The sequence below is a fragment of the Strix aluco genome, chromosome 4 (genome assembly GCF_031877795.1).
Source record: "Strix aluco isolate bStrAlu1 chromosome 4, bStrAlu1.hap1, whole genome shotgun sequence".
NCBI lineage: Eukaryota > Metazoa > Chordata > Aves > Strigiformes > Strigidae > Strix > Strix aluco.
The window spans coordinates 20,349,523-20,367,341 of record NC_133934.1 but is presented as its reverse complement, the minus strand read 5'-3'; the positions used below and the strand labels follow the sequence as shown (position 1 = coordinate 20,367,341).

General features: G+C 40.1%; 1 protein-coding gene across 1 annotated transcript in view; it reads left to right on the top strand.

The window, feature by feature from the left end:
• The first annotated feature begins 5,544 nt into the window (after nt 1–5,544).
• Nucleotides 5,545–17,819, top strand: part of DHX15 (DEAH-box helicase 15) — a 49,910-nt gene continuing 37,635 nt past the window's right edge. Inside the window, exons 1-3 of the mRNA XM_074822263.1 lie at nt 5,545–5,815; nt 11,840–12,188; nt 16,663–16,856. Coding sequence (XP_074678364.1) covers nt 5,748–5,815; nt 11,840–12,188; nt 16,663–16,856 — 611 coding nt within the window. The 5' untranslated portion in view covers nt 5,545–5,747. The remainder of the gene's footprint in view (nt 5,816–11,839; nt 12,189–16,662; nt 16,857–17,819) is intronic.

Here is a 17,819-nt window from a genome sequence, read left to right as displayed (position 1 = left end):
GGTTATTAGATCACCTGTTTCACTGCTCACTAGCTTTTTTTGTAATCTTAGAAACTGTGTATGCTCTATGTAGATAGCAGAAACTAAGCAAATAAATTTCCTAACACTTAAGCAGATACTCAGAGTGAAGTTGTACCACTGGTAGATCCAGCATGAATATGAGTGCTTTACAGACTGTATGAAATACAGGACTTAAAAAGTCTTGAGGAGCTAATGCAATAGTGAATAAGAGGTGATTGTACTCAATACAAAAGGAAAGAAAAAATATATACCAATGTAGTACATTTTTTCCTTCTGCTGTGAAAAATTTGCAAAGAAAATGCAAGAATCAGACCTTTGCAAAAGAAGTGCCAACTGAAAAACTTCCACTTGCACTTCTTCCAATATTCTAGCACAAGATCAAACCACAAGCTCGAAATTGTGGTCTTCTCTGACTTTAAACAGTTGCCCATGAAATAGTTACTACTCCCTAAAAATACCTTATATTTAAGGAGCTTCTCACAAGATTTCAGACTTGGCATAGAAAGCGGTTAGATTGTAAGGAGCTTAAAAGATAAACTGCCTTCACATACAACATATTAGCCTGTAGTTTCAGATGTTTCTGAATGCAGAAGGTATTAAAACAATGCCACTTTAACCATGAAGACCTAGAAGTTATGAGAACAATGTGTGAATTCCATATATAATGCATGTAAATTAAATGTATAACCTAATTTATTCGGGGGTAGTGTTTTGCATTTACACTATTTCTTTGATTTATATTCAAAGCCCATAATGAATACTTGCTCTTGCAGGGTTTCTCTGAGGGGACTAAAGATGATCGTAAGACCTTAGCGGGTGACTGAGGGGCTCAGAATAGTATCTGGTTGTCTACAGCAATGTATTTCCTTCTAGAGAATGGGGTTTGTTTAAAAAAGTGATTTGTTTAATGTTCTAGTAGATGCAAAACCTGCAATCTATCTCACCTTCTCTCTCTTTTTTTTATTTCTTTATGAAACTTTACCAAAATCATCCAGGCCTTTCTGACCTGCAGACTCAGTTACAATGGTGTGTTGTATATGGGATAACATTTAATAACCATTCACAAAATTCAGATAGTGTCTGTATGGCTGATAAAGTTTGCTGTCATGGCAATACTGCTGTTGCCATGCTGGCTTCCTACAGCGTACTTCCCAGAGCAATTCAAAGTGTTGATTTATATATATTTGAAGTGTTGCAAAGTTTAGCTTCTGTAATTACAGAGAAGCTGCCTCTTTTCTTCACTGCAGAAATTGAGATCAGTTCATGTATTCATCTTCATATTTTTAAATTTGAAAAATGTGGAAGTCTGACATTTTTAAACATATTCTGATTGTGGGTTCTTGCCTCAAGTATTCTTTCTCTGATGATATGACAGAACATGAGGATAATATCCATTGATTCACATGGGCTTGGTGGGGGAGGATAGAATGAGAGCTTGTCTGTGATGAGCATTTGCATTTAAAGCTCCTGCCTAACTTTCAAAGGGTATTATCCATTTATATATATATATATATATAATTTTAAAACAGTGATTGCAATGATAATTATCAGAAATATTTCATTTTAATATTTTTAAATTAGTTTGTAGGAAATTATTAAATATCATGCTTTGGAGATTTATAAAAAATAGGAGTTATACTTGCTTTTAAAAAGCAAACAGTTAAAAAAAATATATTGGCAGCACACATACAGTCATAGCATTGAGAGCATATAGACTGTATCTTAGTGTCTATTGCAAGTCAGCCAGCCATAAAATAAATATGTACTACAGAGGTTTTAGGACTCTATACACACAGGCTTCCATTTCAGTAACAGTTTGTGGTTTCACTTCACCATCTCCTGCTTTAGCTTAAGGCAGTGAAGAAGGTGTGTTTCAGCTAAGATGCTAGACTGGGTAGATCTCATTGTTCTGCCCTTTATAGATTTGGTAATCTCTAGCAAAGGGGTGAAGCAATTAGCTATGGGCAATGATATGCTAAACTGTGACACTAGACTTCTCTGTCAGAAACCTCACCTGTCCCAGGGTAGCTCTTTGAATTATGGCTTGTCTGAGACCCATGTTTTTATTTTGAGGAGAAGGAAATGCACAATCAGGAAAAAAAAAAAAAAAAGATAATGTTATTCTCCTAATCCATTGTTTCAGTTTTAAATGTTAATGCTTCTTTCAACCCAAATAGCATAGTAAATATTATGCCCCTACCAAAAGCAAAGAAATATTCACTGGAAATTGGCTAAGAGGATTTTGATACCAATGAGTATACTTTTTAAAACTAGGATAAGAAATGGAGAGTATAAAAGCAGATAGTCAAATGGCAACTCATATAAATGTCTCCTGTTTCAGTAATCTAAGATTTTCATTTTTATATATGGATATAAAAGGTGGGGGGGCAGAATTTAAAAACCTCTTATTTAATAAATGGCTTTGAAAAGGCAGAAAATATGCTTAAATATGCCCTATTTTACACATTCCTTTCATCCTTTAGGCTTTTGACGTAATGCTTATCACTTTGTCATTATGTCAATTTGTGCTTACCAATCTTTTTTTCTCTTGTCTCATCTAATATTTAGGCTGTGATCCTGCAAACAGTTACCTACATGCTTAGTTTTGCTGCTCTTAGTAATCCCTTTGAAGTTAAAAGGATTATTTGCATTAGTAAAATAAGACATGTGTGTGCTTGCAGGATGAAGGCCTTACGTAGTAAACTCTTTGGGGATGGGACGAGATCATTTATTATGCAGTAGTACAGCTCAAAGCACAGTTCAGCGGAGGATGAATTCAGGAGTTTGCAAATGTTAAGAGAGTGAACTAGTATGTGGGGTATCAGTCTGGGGCATAGCACTCAAGCACTCACCCCAACTAACACACAATCTTCTTCCCTTCTTTTTTGCATTTGCTGTTGAGGTATAGCTTAAGATCTCATACCTGCTGAGATACTTGCTCCTTTTTTCCTACCTCCTAAAGCAGAAACTTCCCTGGTGCTGGCCATGTGGTAACCTGGAGCAAGACCGTGAGTAGCTTTATGCTGCTGTGCACAGGGAGGAGCAATCAAGATCTGGAATGTATAGCTGCAGAGCTCTCCAGGCTCCCATTGTTGGACAGTTGCTGCCTTCTGAGAACCGCACAGCAGTAGCTGCTCATCCTAATGCACGTAATGCTTTTATCTCCTTCCCCTGTTTTCCCGATTTCCAGGGAGACCTAGCCACTATTTTTTTTTTCTCGCTTCTCTGAGAAGCTAAATGTGTGCTATTCAAACACTCCATTTCAATAATCATTTGCTTTTAAGACAGAAATAATTTCAAATCCACTTGGGGAGATGTGTAGAAAGTCTTCTCTTAGGTGCACTCTGAGAACACAGCTCTGTGTACCCTACCACAGCATCACAAAAAAATAAGCTTGGTATTTAGGAAAGACACCCAGTAACACTTATCCTCTGGCAACCTCTGACATAGATATTCCAGTGTTTTTTGTAATATAACTTCAAAAATTACTTCCAGCTTCACAGGAAAAGCTCAAAATCCAGTTTTCCAGCAATATTTATTTTGGTTGATAACTCTAAGCAGAATGTTATTTTTATTACACTAGAGTCTAGAATTCCAGTTGAGCTGTGGGTGCCATTTTGTTATATTATCTATAATTAGGGACAGGAATGCTCTTCTGTTGAAGTACATACTCCAAGGACTTGTCCACATGAAATATTTCAGTAGTTATACTGATATAATCCCAGAAAATCTTTGGAACATCAATCTATGGGCAAACACCCACTTGTTGAGCTGGCTGTACTTGTGGAACAGGTCACTGCAGCTAGATGATCTTTCCTGACCACTTTCATATTTGTTAGCTGAGCCATTTATGTAAATGCTTCCTTGCTCTCACAGTCAGATAGAGTTAACAAAAATTTATTATTTAAAACATCTGAACTAACCTAAATTCTTTGACCACAATGCTTTGGGAGCGAGTGCTCATTCAAGTAGCTGAGCAAAGGTTGTGGTAATCTCTGGCAGAAGGGCTGTGAAGAGTGATGGGGGGAGCAAGCCTTGCAAAGTGCATCTTTTTCAACAAATGTACCTAGTTGAAGAGAGATACTGATGATGGTAGTGCTTTTGATTTCTATCTTAAAATTACTTGTCTACGGTATGAATTTAAATCACTACAGTGGTGATGAAGGAGCACGAAGTAGGCTAGGAATGGAGAGGGGAGGAATAGGGAACAGAATGTCCAGTGGTTGATGTTCTCCAAATAGCTGTCAGAAGCATCAAGAACAGTGCCTCTTGTCTTTCCAGAAGCTCTTAGAGACTGGCTTTTACAAAATGTGCTGAAGTATCAAGTGACTGCACTGGAAGGCAAGGCAGCTGCTGAGACTTAGTGCTGGGAGGGAGCAGAAATGTCCGAAGGAAGTTGTGTGAGAGCAGAGGTTGCTCAGTGAGCGCTAAGTGTGTTTCCAGCCTGAAGACGTGGTTGTTAGAGGTACCTCATTGTCTGCCTGACTTCGTCTTCTCCTGCTCAGGCTCATCTGTGCCTCCAGTTAGAGGACAAATGCTGCTTCTGTGGATGGTTAACCCGGTTCTTAAAAGGTGCTGGAGGTGGTAGGAGATGGGAACAGCTCAGGGGTACAAGAAACGACTCTGAGGACCAACTCTTCTGGACCAGGCTTAAACTTGCAGACTTCTGCTGGCAGTCATGCTGGCTGGAAGTGTGAAAAAGAACTAATTACAGCTGTAACTGTTCAAGCAAAGCCTAACTGTAGTGAGGACATGGCACTTCAACTGGTGTGTGCTGTTTCACTGCAGGAATTGTGTTACTAAATGACGTTGTAGCTGTGCTCACACTTCTGACTTTGATGTAGTAGAACTAAACAGGTCTACTGGAGTTTGTGTTACCAACACGGGCTTCCCTCCTAACGGTCATCTTGCATAGACACAGTAGACAAACTACGCAGGTGGCAAATACTAGCGTTTCTGGGTCTTTGAACAACAGCTTATTTTTTTCCTTGTGAAATACACTGCCATGAATGATTATTGTTGGTATTGGGGTAGTTAAAGGCTGTATGTGCTTTTACAGCACGTAGCTTCACTGTCCCTGGTTTTCTAATATTTCTGCTGCTACAAACGCCCTGTGACAGACTGCCTTTTCCCGCACGCAAGGCTGACGTACCCAGGGGAGCCTGGGACGGCCCAAACCAGACCTTTACCGAGGCAGTTATCCTGCTTTAAACTCCCTCCGCGGAAACGGCCGCTCCGGCGCACGCGTGCCCAGGGCAGCAGAAGGGGCCGCGCGGGGGGCTTTTCTCGCAGGACGGCAGCGGCCGTGCAGCCGGCCCCGCTCCGCTCCGCCCGCGGCAGGACCCTGCGCCGCCGCGCCCCGCCCCGTCCCGCACGCGCCCGCGGCCCCCGCGCCGCTCCATGGCGGGACCCGCGCGACCGTTGGAGCGCGCGGGGCGGGGCCGGCCGCGGGGCGCGCGCCGAGGGAAGGCTTTTGCTGGCGGAGCCGCCCGCGCGCGCGCTCCCCCCTCGCCGTCCGCCTCGCCGCGCGCTCCAGCGTCTCCGCGCAGCCCCGGCGCTTCCTTCCGGCCGCCATTTTAGTGGCTGCGCCTGGCCTCGCGGCGCTGCTGCCGTCGCTGCTGCTCGAGGAGCGGAGAGCGCGCCCCGCCGCACCCAGCCCCGGCCGGCCCGCCGACCCGCCGGCCCGTCTGCCGCATCGAGCGGCTGCCCGCGTGCCCGCCGCCGCCATGTCCAAGCGCCACCGCCTCGATCTGGGGGACGATTACAGCTCCAGCAAGAAACGCTCCACCGACGGGTAAGGGGCGACGAGGCCCGGCGCGGGGAGCGCGGCCTGCGGCGGGTGGGGGATCGCGGCGGCTCCCGCGCCATCCGCTCCCCATCCTCGGCTCTGGCCGTTCCTCGCGGAGTTGGGCCCCCGTGGCGAGCGGGGCGGCCGCCGTGCGGGGCGGGGAGGAGAGGGCTGTAACGGCCGAAGCCGCGCGGCGGGCCCTCAGCGGCGCCGCCTCGGCTGGGCAGGCCCGGGAGCCCCGGCGGCGCCCTGGAGCGCTAGGCCTAGGCCCGGGATCGGCCTCGCTGTCGCGGCCGGGCCCCGCGGTGGGGGCGGAGGAGGCGGATGGCGGCAGCGCGGCGGTGGGGAGCGGGCGGGGAGAGCGTGGTGCGGCGATGTTGGGAGGGGGAAGGGGAGGAGGCCGCCGGCCTAGCCGCTGGGGCGAGCGGGGCTGGGCTCACGTTGCGGCGGAGCCGGGGGCGGCGCGCTGATCGGCCCACTCACCCGCGCCCGGCTTTGTCTGCGTCTCTTTTCGCTTTTTATGGCCTTTCTTTTTCTTCTTTTTTTGTTTTTTTTTTCTTTCTCTCTTTGGCTTGAGAGGTCTGGTAAATGTAGTCCTAGAGGTCAACATAAGTTTTATTTTACCTGTATAATTAGTGCCTACCCTGGTAGGAACGTTATTCCTTTGTTAACGTCTTTCAGTAACTGGCAGGGATATGCTTGACTTTAAGAATCGATGGTGAGGTGGGTTTTGTACTGTAGGGGTCAGAGGAGGGGTTAGATTTTTTTCCTCAGTTAGGCAAAGGTTAAAGCTTTAGGAGTGTACTGCCCAAGCTTTAGCAGATTTTTGTTAAGGTTAATGAAATTGCAGGAACACAGACAATACACTGGTGCTGTCCTTCCATACACAGTTGTTTTAGAGCCTTCTCTGCATAACCTTTTACTCTATTTGGGCGGGGGGGCAGGGAAGGCGGGTGGCTCTTTAAAGTAAATTTCTGAGGTCTAAAGGAACAGAAATAAATACTGTGCTTATCTAGTCTGCCCTTCTTGAGGCAGCACAAAAGACTTCCGTGAATTAATCAATTTCTAAAGTCCGACAGTACTGTTTTGGACTAAAGTATTTATCTAAGAAAAATAATTAATCTTGTTCTCAAAGCTTGTAGGAGCTTTGAGTCTACTCAAAGTCTACCGTAACCGTTGGTGTTCACTGATAAAGTCTTTGCAAAACTTGCCTCTTTCTTCTTAAAGGTGAGCTTATATAGTGTCGGGTTTTACTCCCTGGAGTTTGCATTTTTCTCTGCTAAACAAAAGTGTTTATTATTGAACACCTATTTCCTGTATGTATGATCACCATAATCTTATTTTTTTAATAAATGTGTTGAGCTATTTATCTCCTTCAGTATATTTTTGCATAATTTGCCAAGAGTTGAAATACCTCTTCTGTGTATATAGAAAAGTTGTGGTGTATATATACAGCTTTTTTGTATGTAGAGGTTTTTGTAAAATTTTCTATTTAAAGGTGGTACAACTGTTATGGTTAGTTGTAAAGATAATCACTGGTCAGTATTTCCTTGTTTGCGTGTTGGTGGGCTTTATAGTTTTGGTATGGTTTTATTTGGCATTGTTTCTACTGATTATCTGCTGTTATCCTGAACTTTTAGTCATACCACTTTGTATATACTGTAATGAGTTCCCACCAGTGGTAAAACTTTCTAACTAGAAATCTTTGACCTTTATGGCACCTAAAAACTATACAAGTGTTGCTCTTATGCCCCGACTTTGTCCCTTCCTCCTCTGCCAATAGAAGCATTAAATGGCACAGGGCTGAGAACAAGTCACTATAAGCATAATTATTGAGCGTGATTATTTCTAATGTTACTGGAAATCTTAATTCATGTAGTGCAAGCCATACTAATGTCACATTGTCTGGATGTATTTTAGGATAGTTTGGTTTTACAGCTTATGGAAGACTGTAAGGAAGATGCACAGGGAGATTCTTGTTAATAGCATGTATCTACATGTCTCTGCCTTTACGCAATTTAGTTGGTTTTGGAGCTGCATTAAGCTGAATTAGCTCCTTGGATGGTTACCACTTCACATGCAGAATAGTGGTTTATCTTGCATTCAAACTGGACTACCTGACTAAATATGAAAGTTGTATCAAGTTACTGTGGTTTTTTTTATTTCCTTTTAAATTGAGGCCTGTGTTGGTATGTGTGGCTCTACATGGCAACGCTACCAGGCCAACAGGCTTGTAATTGTTGTATAACCTTAAGCATCAGCATGACATCTCTTCTTTCAGTCTTGAAGTTTCATCTATGAAGTAAATAAATTTTTGGAAGAATGGGAGTTGTATGGAAGGTTTTTGGTTACACTGTTTGCGAATTGCATGCATAATATTTGAAATATGTTAATTTTTTTCAAAATGTACTTCAGTTGTGTAACGTCAGAGTCACTGTGTTAGTGGGATGTATCATTCAGACTAATTGTACTTTTTTTATGTATAGAACATAAATTCTCCTTTAGCTGCATTGGCTTTTTTGCATCAGCTATTGCTATATCTAGTAATGGAGGGAAAAAACATGATCTATTAGATGTGCTTAGACGTTCACTGTGGTGATCAGTGGTTTTACCTTGTGCCCTTTGTTTCCATTTTCATTTTATATGCTTTTCATCCTCTGATTTAGTGATTGCTACAGCACTTCTTTTGTATGCACATGTGTGTATGTTATATACATAAGGAGGTGAAAGCAGATAGCAGACCAGACTATTTCACTTGAAAAAGCAAAAAAATCCCCAAACCCCTTCTCATTATGGAGGCTCTTATGGGATTCAGGCCCAAGACAAATATGATCAAATTATGATTATTTTATTCACTTCTGGGTTTGAGATCAGTTTTCTCTGTGCAATAATAAAAAGTAACTTAAATGTGACAGTTTACAAATGAAGAACTGCCAAGTTGCATTTTCAGAAAGTTTAATAAATTCATATGGCAGCATAACTGTCATTCCTCTTTTCCCTTGTTGACCGAAGGAGTCTGGATGGGTCTGCTAAGTTGTAGCAATAACGGGAGGCTGGGAAACATTGGGGGGGGGGGGGAAGTGCTGCTATAAAATATAAAATGATAGGTGTTAGAGAGTAAGTTTAAGGGCATGTTGTATGTTGTGGTTTCGTTTTCCTGTGCTAAGATCTGGTTGCCCCTGCTTCTCTCTTGTTTACAAAAAAAGACACAGCTCTCTTGATTAACCTGTAAGTAGTTTGTAGGTTGTTTTTTTTTTTTACTTCTGAAATGTAGTAGAACTTGATAGGTTTTGTTTTCTCATTTGTACGATTAAACAGCTATAAGAGTTCAATGAAGAAACTGAGAAATGGGGACTAACAGGATTTTCCATTCTGGATTGTGTTCGTAGTCCATTTAATCCACTGTCTTGTTCTTGAGGTTGTATTTTTATCTATGCTCTAAGCCCACACAAATTGCTACCAACACAGAAGGCGACAGTTCTGCCCTCTCCCCTGTGCTGCAAGTGAGTGTTTGGAGACTAGATCAGAGAACTGATCTGAGTTAGAATTGACATTGGTGGAGGGGGTCTAGGGAGGGCATGTTCTGCAAAAGACCGTTAAAATGTGTTACACCAACACATGGGAAGGGTTAGCAACAGTGGGGGTCTGTTGATTTTTAGCAGTAGCCCTGGTTTATGTGAGGCTGAAGCATATCTGAAGATACACTTGATGATCTGCGATGTAGAAGCTTCTGACACCATACTGTTTAAGTAAATGGTTACGGAATAGTTTTTGTTGGTGTGGTTTTTTTTACACTCTGACTAGGTATCAGTGAAGAATAAAAATCCTTCAGAAGCGTGTCCACACACACAAAAACCCCACCAAAAAAACAAACCAAAAAACCCCCATTAGCAGTGTGTCTTATCCTTCCCTTCAGGGAAGTGTGTGCTGTTACCAGGTTGCTTTTATCCTCTGGTTTTACTATTCTTAAATTGCTTTTATACCTTTATTTCCTTTTCTTATTAATGAAGTTACTTGTTTATCCCCATACCTGCAGATATTTAAAAATCTGATTGTGACTAGCTCATTAACAAGTCCAAAGTTTTATTCCTGTCTGATACATGCTGTTAGACTCTTCCACTATTAAGTGTAGAGGTTATTTTACAGTAAGAACAGATTTCTAGCTTGTACAATATTTGACTGTGTTAGAAGTAATATTGAAGCTATGGTATCTTGGATTCAAGCAAATGATCTGAAAGGGCCTTAATTTTTCAGACAATTCGGTATCCAAAGCTTCAGGAAAATCTATATACATGTGAGTTAGGTAGGCGACAGTAAACAGTGTGTTTTGTAATCCACTACTTCCAGTGGGTCATGTTAAAAGAAGTCTTAAAAAAATTTATTGTGACATCCTCTGCCATAATATGTTGAAGTATTGAGGGGAAAAAAGTACAGTTTGCATAGATTACATTACTTTGTATAAGAACAAGAGTGGTGGTTGTTTCCAATGTGCAGCACATAGAATCAGTACTAATATAATCTTGGTTACTTCATCTTCTCTGTAGGTAGGAAGTTGCTTATTACTTCACCAGCTAGATTTGAATGCAAGTTGCATGTTAAAAAAAACAAAAAACAAAAAAACCCACAAAAAACCAAACAAAACAAACAGAAAACAAAAACAAAAAAACCCCCAAAACCAAAGCAAAAGACTGGAGAGGAGTGTTGGCCAGCAGTTTTCTTTAGAAATGCTCTCTTTCTTTCAGGCATGCCTGAGTGCTGGTAAAGAAGAGGGGGAGGTTTTGTTTTTCCTCAGTGGGTATTCCTAAAAATGTTTATATGTGCAATAACTTTAAAGCTACTGTTGACTTAGTTTGTTGTTTTCCTTTTTGATGAGATTTCAGTTAACATAATGCACAGAAGCTGAACCTGAGGATATCCTCATTTTTGCAGGCAAAGATGCCAGTAACATTGTGATTTACACTAGTTTAAGATGCGATGGGTTGTTTTTGTAAAGTGGGGCTTCTTTCAGGGAATTAGGGTAAGTTAGTGATTTTTTTTTTTTATTTAAAATGATGTAGCTGTAGTTCTTTGGGTCAAACTGGAGATTTCTTTGCAAGTGTTTCAGTGTTCATAGGGAGTGTGAGATTACGTGCAAGAACAACTACATGGATTTGCAAAATCAGAAACTGCCACTAAGACTGAAGCCAGAGGTTGAAATTTGAGTGGATAACTACAGTGAAAAGAATACTGTTTTTCTTTTGCAAGTGCAGTGAATTTTTTTTTTCCCCCTTCATATTTGGAACAAATGGGAATACATAAATGCTGGCTGTTTTCAGTGTGTGATGGGAGGTGATACTGGAGAAGATGATACAACTTGGTAGTGTTAACAGTTGGACTCAATGATGTTAAAGGTCTTTTCCAACCTCAATGATTCGGTGATTCTGTGAACTGTAGTGGCTGGTTTCAGGTCTAAGTTTGAGACTCAGCAACCTGTCTGTCAAAGTTGATTGAGTCAGAATTGTATGGAAGACTTTGGAAAAAAAAAAAGTCTACAAAGTAATTGTGGGATGTTAATATCAAACTTTTCTTCCAGGGCTCGCTTATAATCTTGAGTTAGTTTTTGTGGGTTAGCATAATTTCCTTGCTGAGTAGGCAAGAAGGCTATTTAGTGTTCTCTTATTTTTCTGCAGCAGCAACAAGTAGGCATGGGAAGTCTAGAATGTACAGCTGATCCTTTGTAGTCATTAAATGAAGAGGGCTAAGATGATGCTTTCTTCAAGTGATAGCTTCCTTCAGTCTTGCCTGTAATGAGAGGAATTGTGGTAGTGCTTATGTACAATGAGTGTAACTGTGTGTATCTAATACTCAGTATGCATCATATCCTGATACTCTTTGCTTATCCTTCTGGGTAGCTGTTTGCAAGGCTTTTTAAAAGATCTGGTTTATATCCACTTTGTACTAGATACCTTTAAAGTTGTGTTGTATTTGAAGTCCTGCTCTGCATTTAAATATTTACGTGTCTCATTTTCTGCCTCTCTTAACTCATTTTAGGAAAGATCGTGACCGGGACAGGGACCGTGATGACCGTTCTAAAGATCGCGACAGGGATCGTGACAGAGATAGAGATCGTGACAGAGAAAGGGACAAGGAAAAAGATTTGCGACCTACATCTAACTCTACGTATTATGCAGCTGCTGGCTTACCAACTATAAAACCAGCAATGATTCCACACAGTATTAATCCTTTCACAAATCTACCGCATACACCACGATATTATGACATCCTGAAAAAAAGGCTACAACTTCCTGTCTGGGAATATAAAGAAAGATTTACAGATATTTTGATTAGGCATCAGTCGTTTGTGCTGGTTGGAGAGACTGGGTCTGGTAAAACAACACAGGTGAGTTCTTATCTATACAATACTGCAGTTTTTAAAAGTTGCTAGGTGTGTCTGAGGTGAAAGTTGCTTTGGTTTCTTGAAATTCATTGTGTAAGAACACAAATCAAATGGTGAGCAATACTAATTTATATGTTTTATTTGCTTAATGAATACAAAAGTGAGAAGAATCTTTCGGCATCTTCTGCTTTCACAATCCAGCCCTGTTCTCTAGCCCGTGCTTCTACTAGACTTTGAGTGGTAGTTATCTTTTTGGTGAAGAAAGATAAAGATATTTTAATGGTTAGACAGAAGCATACTAATCCAGAAACTGAGGTGATGATTCCAAATTGACACCTGTAGTTATTTAGCTGTTTGTGTGGATAGCAGCTGGAAAGTAGGAAAAACGTTACAGAAGTAGGGACTTCTTAGTATTTTATGAAACTTACCGTTACAGATACGAGCTTAAAGGGAATTGAAATGTCAGATACAATTCTGACATGATTTGATTGGATCATGTGTCTTGGTGATATTCAAACTTGAGAGGAAGAGACTTGTGTTTCCTTGGTACTGCAACTTCTCAGAGGTCATAGAGTACTGAAGTTAAAATTACTTTTTTTTTGGTAGATTCATGGCTTTAAAAATCTTCCTCAGCACTGAAAATAGTGATAACAGGTCTGCAGAGCCTCCTTAACCCTTAAGAATTTTGGGGAACAGTAAACAGGGAAGACTTAAGATACAAGAACACCGCTGTGTGTTTGTAGCAGGACAAACTTGCTCAAAACTGTAATCTAACCTCTGGTTTGCTGTTTAAAATCTGTGTGGCAAATTGATATAAAAAAGTCCTTTGTTCTGTAACCTGATAAATTCCTTTTATCTAGGCACAAAATAAAAACTGAAGGATATTTTAGCCTTTAAAATGGATTATAGCTAACTTAAGAGTAAGTCTTACAGAAATTTTTAGTCATAAAATTTGAATGTCGAGAAAATGTGAAGGACATAGTAGTACATTGGATACCTTTATAGTTGTGCCTGAAATATTTAAAATTATATGCCCTTATTGCTACAAATTTTAGGAACTGGTGTCTTGTTTGGAAGGTACCTTATGGCATTACCTGTATTGCTTTTTTTTTTTAACATGTATAAGGTGAGATCAGGATTTTGTAGAATTCTTCAGAAAAGTTTGGTTATATAGTTACTTGGAAGAGACAGTATTCTGAACATTCATGTAAAAAGTTTGGTACTTATCTATATGAAAACAAGGTTTCTTGTTGCGTGATCTGAGAATTTGAAGGTCTGAAGGGTGTGTGTTCATAATATCTATGACTTAAACTTCAAATACATCTTGCTATCATGTCATTCCACAGGCATAAAGCTTTTCCTGAATTGTCTTACTACTTTTACCTCTTACTTTCTGAAAGGACTTAAGAAACCTAAGGCAGCTTTCCTAAAAATGAGATTTAAGCTACCAAAAGCACATAAGCTGTCTTGGAAGCTTCACTGCTTCCTCTGAGTTCTCCCTATGAGATTGCAGACAGGTTCTGAAACAATTGAGAGTGTCTCTGTAGTAATTTATCACTGAAAATGATCCTGCTGCCAGTTAATGAAAACCTTGTTTTGCACGTGATAGTGTCACATCCTTTTTGTGATCAAATGCTGTCTTAAAACCAGTTAGGAGTGGTGGTTTTTTTCCTTGCATTCATTGATTAGAGCAAGATAAATAATTATTTGTGGTTAAGAGCTCAACTGAAGTGCTTGAACTGAAGGTGTATGTGAACTACTTATGCTTGCTTTTATTGGTATAAAGTTGGCATTATTTGAAATATGTAACGAATTGTTCTTCCAAAATTATCTTCCCTTTCATTGCAATAGTGGAAGGCTATATAGTAGTAGATAATTTTTTGAGAGTGAGCTGCTGCCTGTCCAGTCTGTCCTTGATTATTGTGTACATGTTTTACCATTAGTCTTGTAGAGCACCCAGGTTTGGAAACACTGGCTTTGACAATGGAAACAACAGGAGATAAAACTTTTCTCGGTCTTGTTCCACATAGACTTAAACCCAAAGCACTGAAGAAATACATTGGAAGCCAAGACCATTAATTCTCAACTCTTCAGAGTTTGCAGGGGCTTGATTTGTAATTTAAACTTCACATTCCAAGTTAACTGTTTTCTTTAAATGCTCCTGGAATATGCTCCATGGTGGAATGGGTGTGCTGAATTTCTTCTAGAAGGAGATTAAGTACTTGCTGTAATTGCAATGTGGGATCATATGTGGTGCTGGTATAATAATTTAAATTTCTTCTGTAGATGGAATAGTAGACTAGCATCTGCTTTCACTTGAGAGTCTTACTGTAAAGAGTAGGATGTTTTTTGTCATAAGGAATGCCACTTTGTCAGCAAGTTTCCTCAGCAGGTGAAGTTCAGAAGCAAGGTGATTCTGAATATAGCTTGATCTCCTGCTGTCCTTGCAGTCCACGAGAGAATTGATACAGGTAGAAGTCTGACAGCTTTTCAACTAATGAAAACTCTAAGAATTCTACCTCATAACTTTTAACAGAAAGTTTTCAGTAAATTGAAGTGGCTCAGAAAAGCCAGGACAGTACCCTTCCAGTACTCTGCTCTGCATCCCTTTAAAAACATAAATTCCCCTTGACTTTGTAATAGTCTTTAACAGCCCTCAGTGCATTTGTCTTTGATCTTGGAGGCCACTCAATGTGTCGTCGATACCTCCTGTTTATGGAGCTTATATTTGAAAATTTCTCTTAATTGAGAAAGTCCTTGAGGTTAAAGGGTGCTCACTAAAGCTATTCCTCATGCTTTTGGTATTGATAAAATGGCTTTTTTAAAGGGAAGTCAAGGGTTCTGGTGATTTCTAGGTGTTTTGTGTCAGTGGAGTTGACTTAATTTTATGTTAGGTTTTGTAAGAACCAAATGGTAAGTTTCAGTATATTTCCAGTCATGACTGAAGTAGAAATCGTAGTATGGTACAGTCCTTTTTCCTTGTGTTTGTATGTCTCTTAAAGCTGGACATGAGAAGTATTCTGGTGGTCATCTAAATCATCTTAATGCACTGGAGTCTGTGTAGCTCTTGTCATTCATTTGACACCAATGCTGTAGTTTTGCTGTTTACTGGAAAGCCACTTCTAAATTATTTTTATTTCATGCTACTGTGGCCTGACAGACCTGCTGTTTTAAAGCTTATTTCAGGACTTGCTCTGTTTCAAGTCATGTAAATTCACCTAATATGCTTGAGTTGAGGTTTTATTTGTGACTTGAGAAACAAATGCCTTTCTCTACACTGCATATTAGGGGAGTGTGTATGCGTTACAGGATAGGGTTTCAGGTTCATGCTGTCAATATTCAAGAACTGCTATTATTTTTAGTTTTGAATAGGGTTTTCAGAAATTTGAGTTCTTCCCAGCAGTCTAGTATTCTCCTGTCATATTTTGATAGTCTGCTTTCTTTTTTGTATTTATAATGGAAGTATGTTCTCAATTTAAAAAAAAAAAAGGTTTTCATCACAGTCTACACTTGTCTGCTTGTGAGTATGTTTTAATGTTCACTGATGTCCAGTTTTCTGTGGAATATGGTATTCTAGAAGAAAATTTTTCCTGATTTAGATTACACTGCTTTGCACCAATGAGGAATAACAGGAAATGTGGGTTTTTTTCTTCTGTAAATGTGAGCTTTTAAGAATACTTGAAAAGCAGTTACTAAGGAGTGGATTTTTTGATCTATAGACTTGGAACAAATTGTGCCTGGAGATGTCTCCTCATAAAACGTCACACTGAGAACATGTTAAGATATTCTGTCTTCATCAAGAACCTTAGAAATTCTTCTGAATAAAGCTTCTTATTTTGGATGATTCTTACTGTTTCCAGATTCCTAACAGGAGCAAAAAACTGCTGACTGATAAATAAGGGCTAACATAAGAAGGAAAACATAGGGATTTTGTATGTGGCTCAAAATTTCAGAAGAACAATAATTAACCAGATGAACATAACTAATTATTTGTTCATTTCATTTGTAGTGATTCATGGTTAAGACAATTTTTATGTCACTAAAATAATTCTTTCTGCTTAATGTATTAATAAGCATTACTTTTTAAAGCCACAAAATATAATTTGCTTATTGTAAAACTTAAAACAACAAACCGAGCTACAGATTTCAACATTCTGAGTGTTAACTTTAATTTTGGCTGCTTTGGAGCATGTTGGCTGTTGCTAAATATCTGTGTAAGGTACTGATCAGTGCTTAAAGGTACTGTGAACTTAGGCATTTCCTTGATAACTTCAGAGATAGTTATGTACATGCTTAATGTGAGTGTTTTATTTAGTGGCCAACTAACTAGTCGGTCTGCTCTTATGCTTTGGATATTTTTGTGCGTGCGGTTGGCATCTCAGTGGAATTGTAACTAACTTTATTTGATACAATATAAAGTTACAGATTACATCTGGCCACTTGAAGTGTGTTTAAAACTGAATTTTATTCTTGACAGATCCCTCAGTGGTGTGTTGACTACATGCGCTCATTACCTGGACCAAAGAGGGGAGTAGCATGTACCCAGCCTAGGAGAGTAGCTGCAATGAGTGTGGCACAGCGGGTTGCTGATGAGATGGATGTCATGCTGGGCCAGGAGGTTGGTTACTCTATTCGATTTGAAGACTGCAGTAGTGCAAAAACCATTTTGAAGTAAGTATGGCAATTGTCAGGTAAAGGTATAACACAGCCTACTCAGGGGTGGGGGGAGTTGTAGAGCATTGTGAAGGGTGTGAGCAAAATTATGAAAGGAACAATGAGGAGGGGAGTGAATCTATGGACAGGCACTTTCTGTGTCTGAGTGGAGAAGACAGACAGGAACCATAGCATGAGCTGAGAGAAACCTGAAGTGCGGGGCTTGAGTAGGATTGAAAATGAGTTATGCCTCCTAAAGAAATCACTGCACCCTGTCGATCTTTTAAAATTAATTTCCATAAAGAAGTGGATGTGATCTGAAGTATTTTTATTATTAAGGTGCTACTCAGAATAAAGCCTTTCAGCATTCAGTTTCTCTTCATGTTATTGCATTCAGCTGACCTTTGTCTGGTATCTTCCTACTCAGGGTAATCCTGGTGAAGTTCAGTAGCTTACTTAAGTAAGGAGAACTACCACAAAGTTTCAAAACTGGCCTATACCTGACTCTGGGACACATAATACATAGTGTATTAGTTGTCAGCTGTTATAGATTGCCAGGCTGTGTCAGTGGAACCAGGCCCACTTAATATGTCATTTGCAGATGACATTCACAACGCTCAGTTAAAAAGGGTTCCACATAGTGTGGTTCAAGGAATGGTGCTTTTCTATCAAAAGATGTTTTTCCATTCACTTATACAAGCAGCTGAGGGCTGGGACTAAAGGTGTAAAAAAATTCAGCAGAGACAGGAAAGCAAAAAGTGAACAGATGATCTACAGACAGAAAAGGGGAGAAACAGTTGCAGAAATAGTATTTCTAGGGTTTTTCCATTTCTTTTCATGTCTCTGATTGTAGACCTGGAAGTCTGCCAGTAATAGCCTACAAACTAGTTATAAATGTTACTAAACCTTGTTTCCCCTTCCCCAGTTTTTTTAAGCTCCACCCTAACTCCCAGATTTCACTTATACTCTGCAGTAATTTCT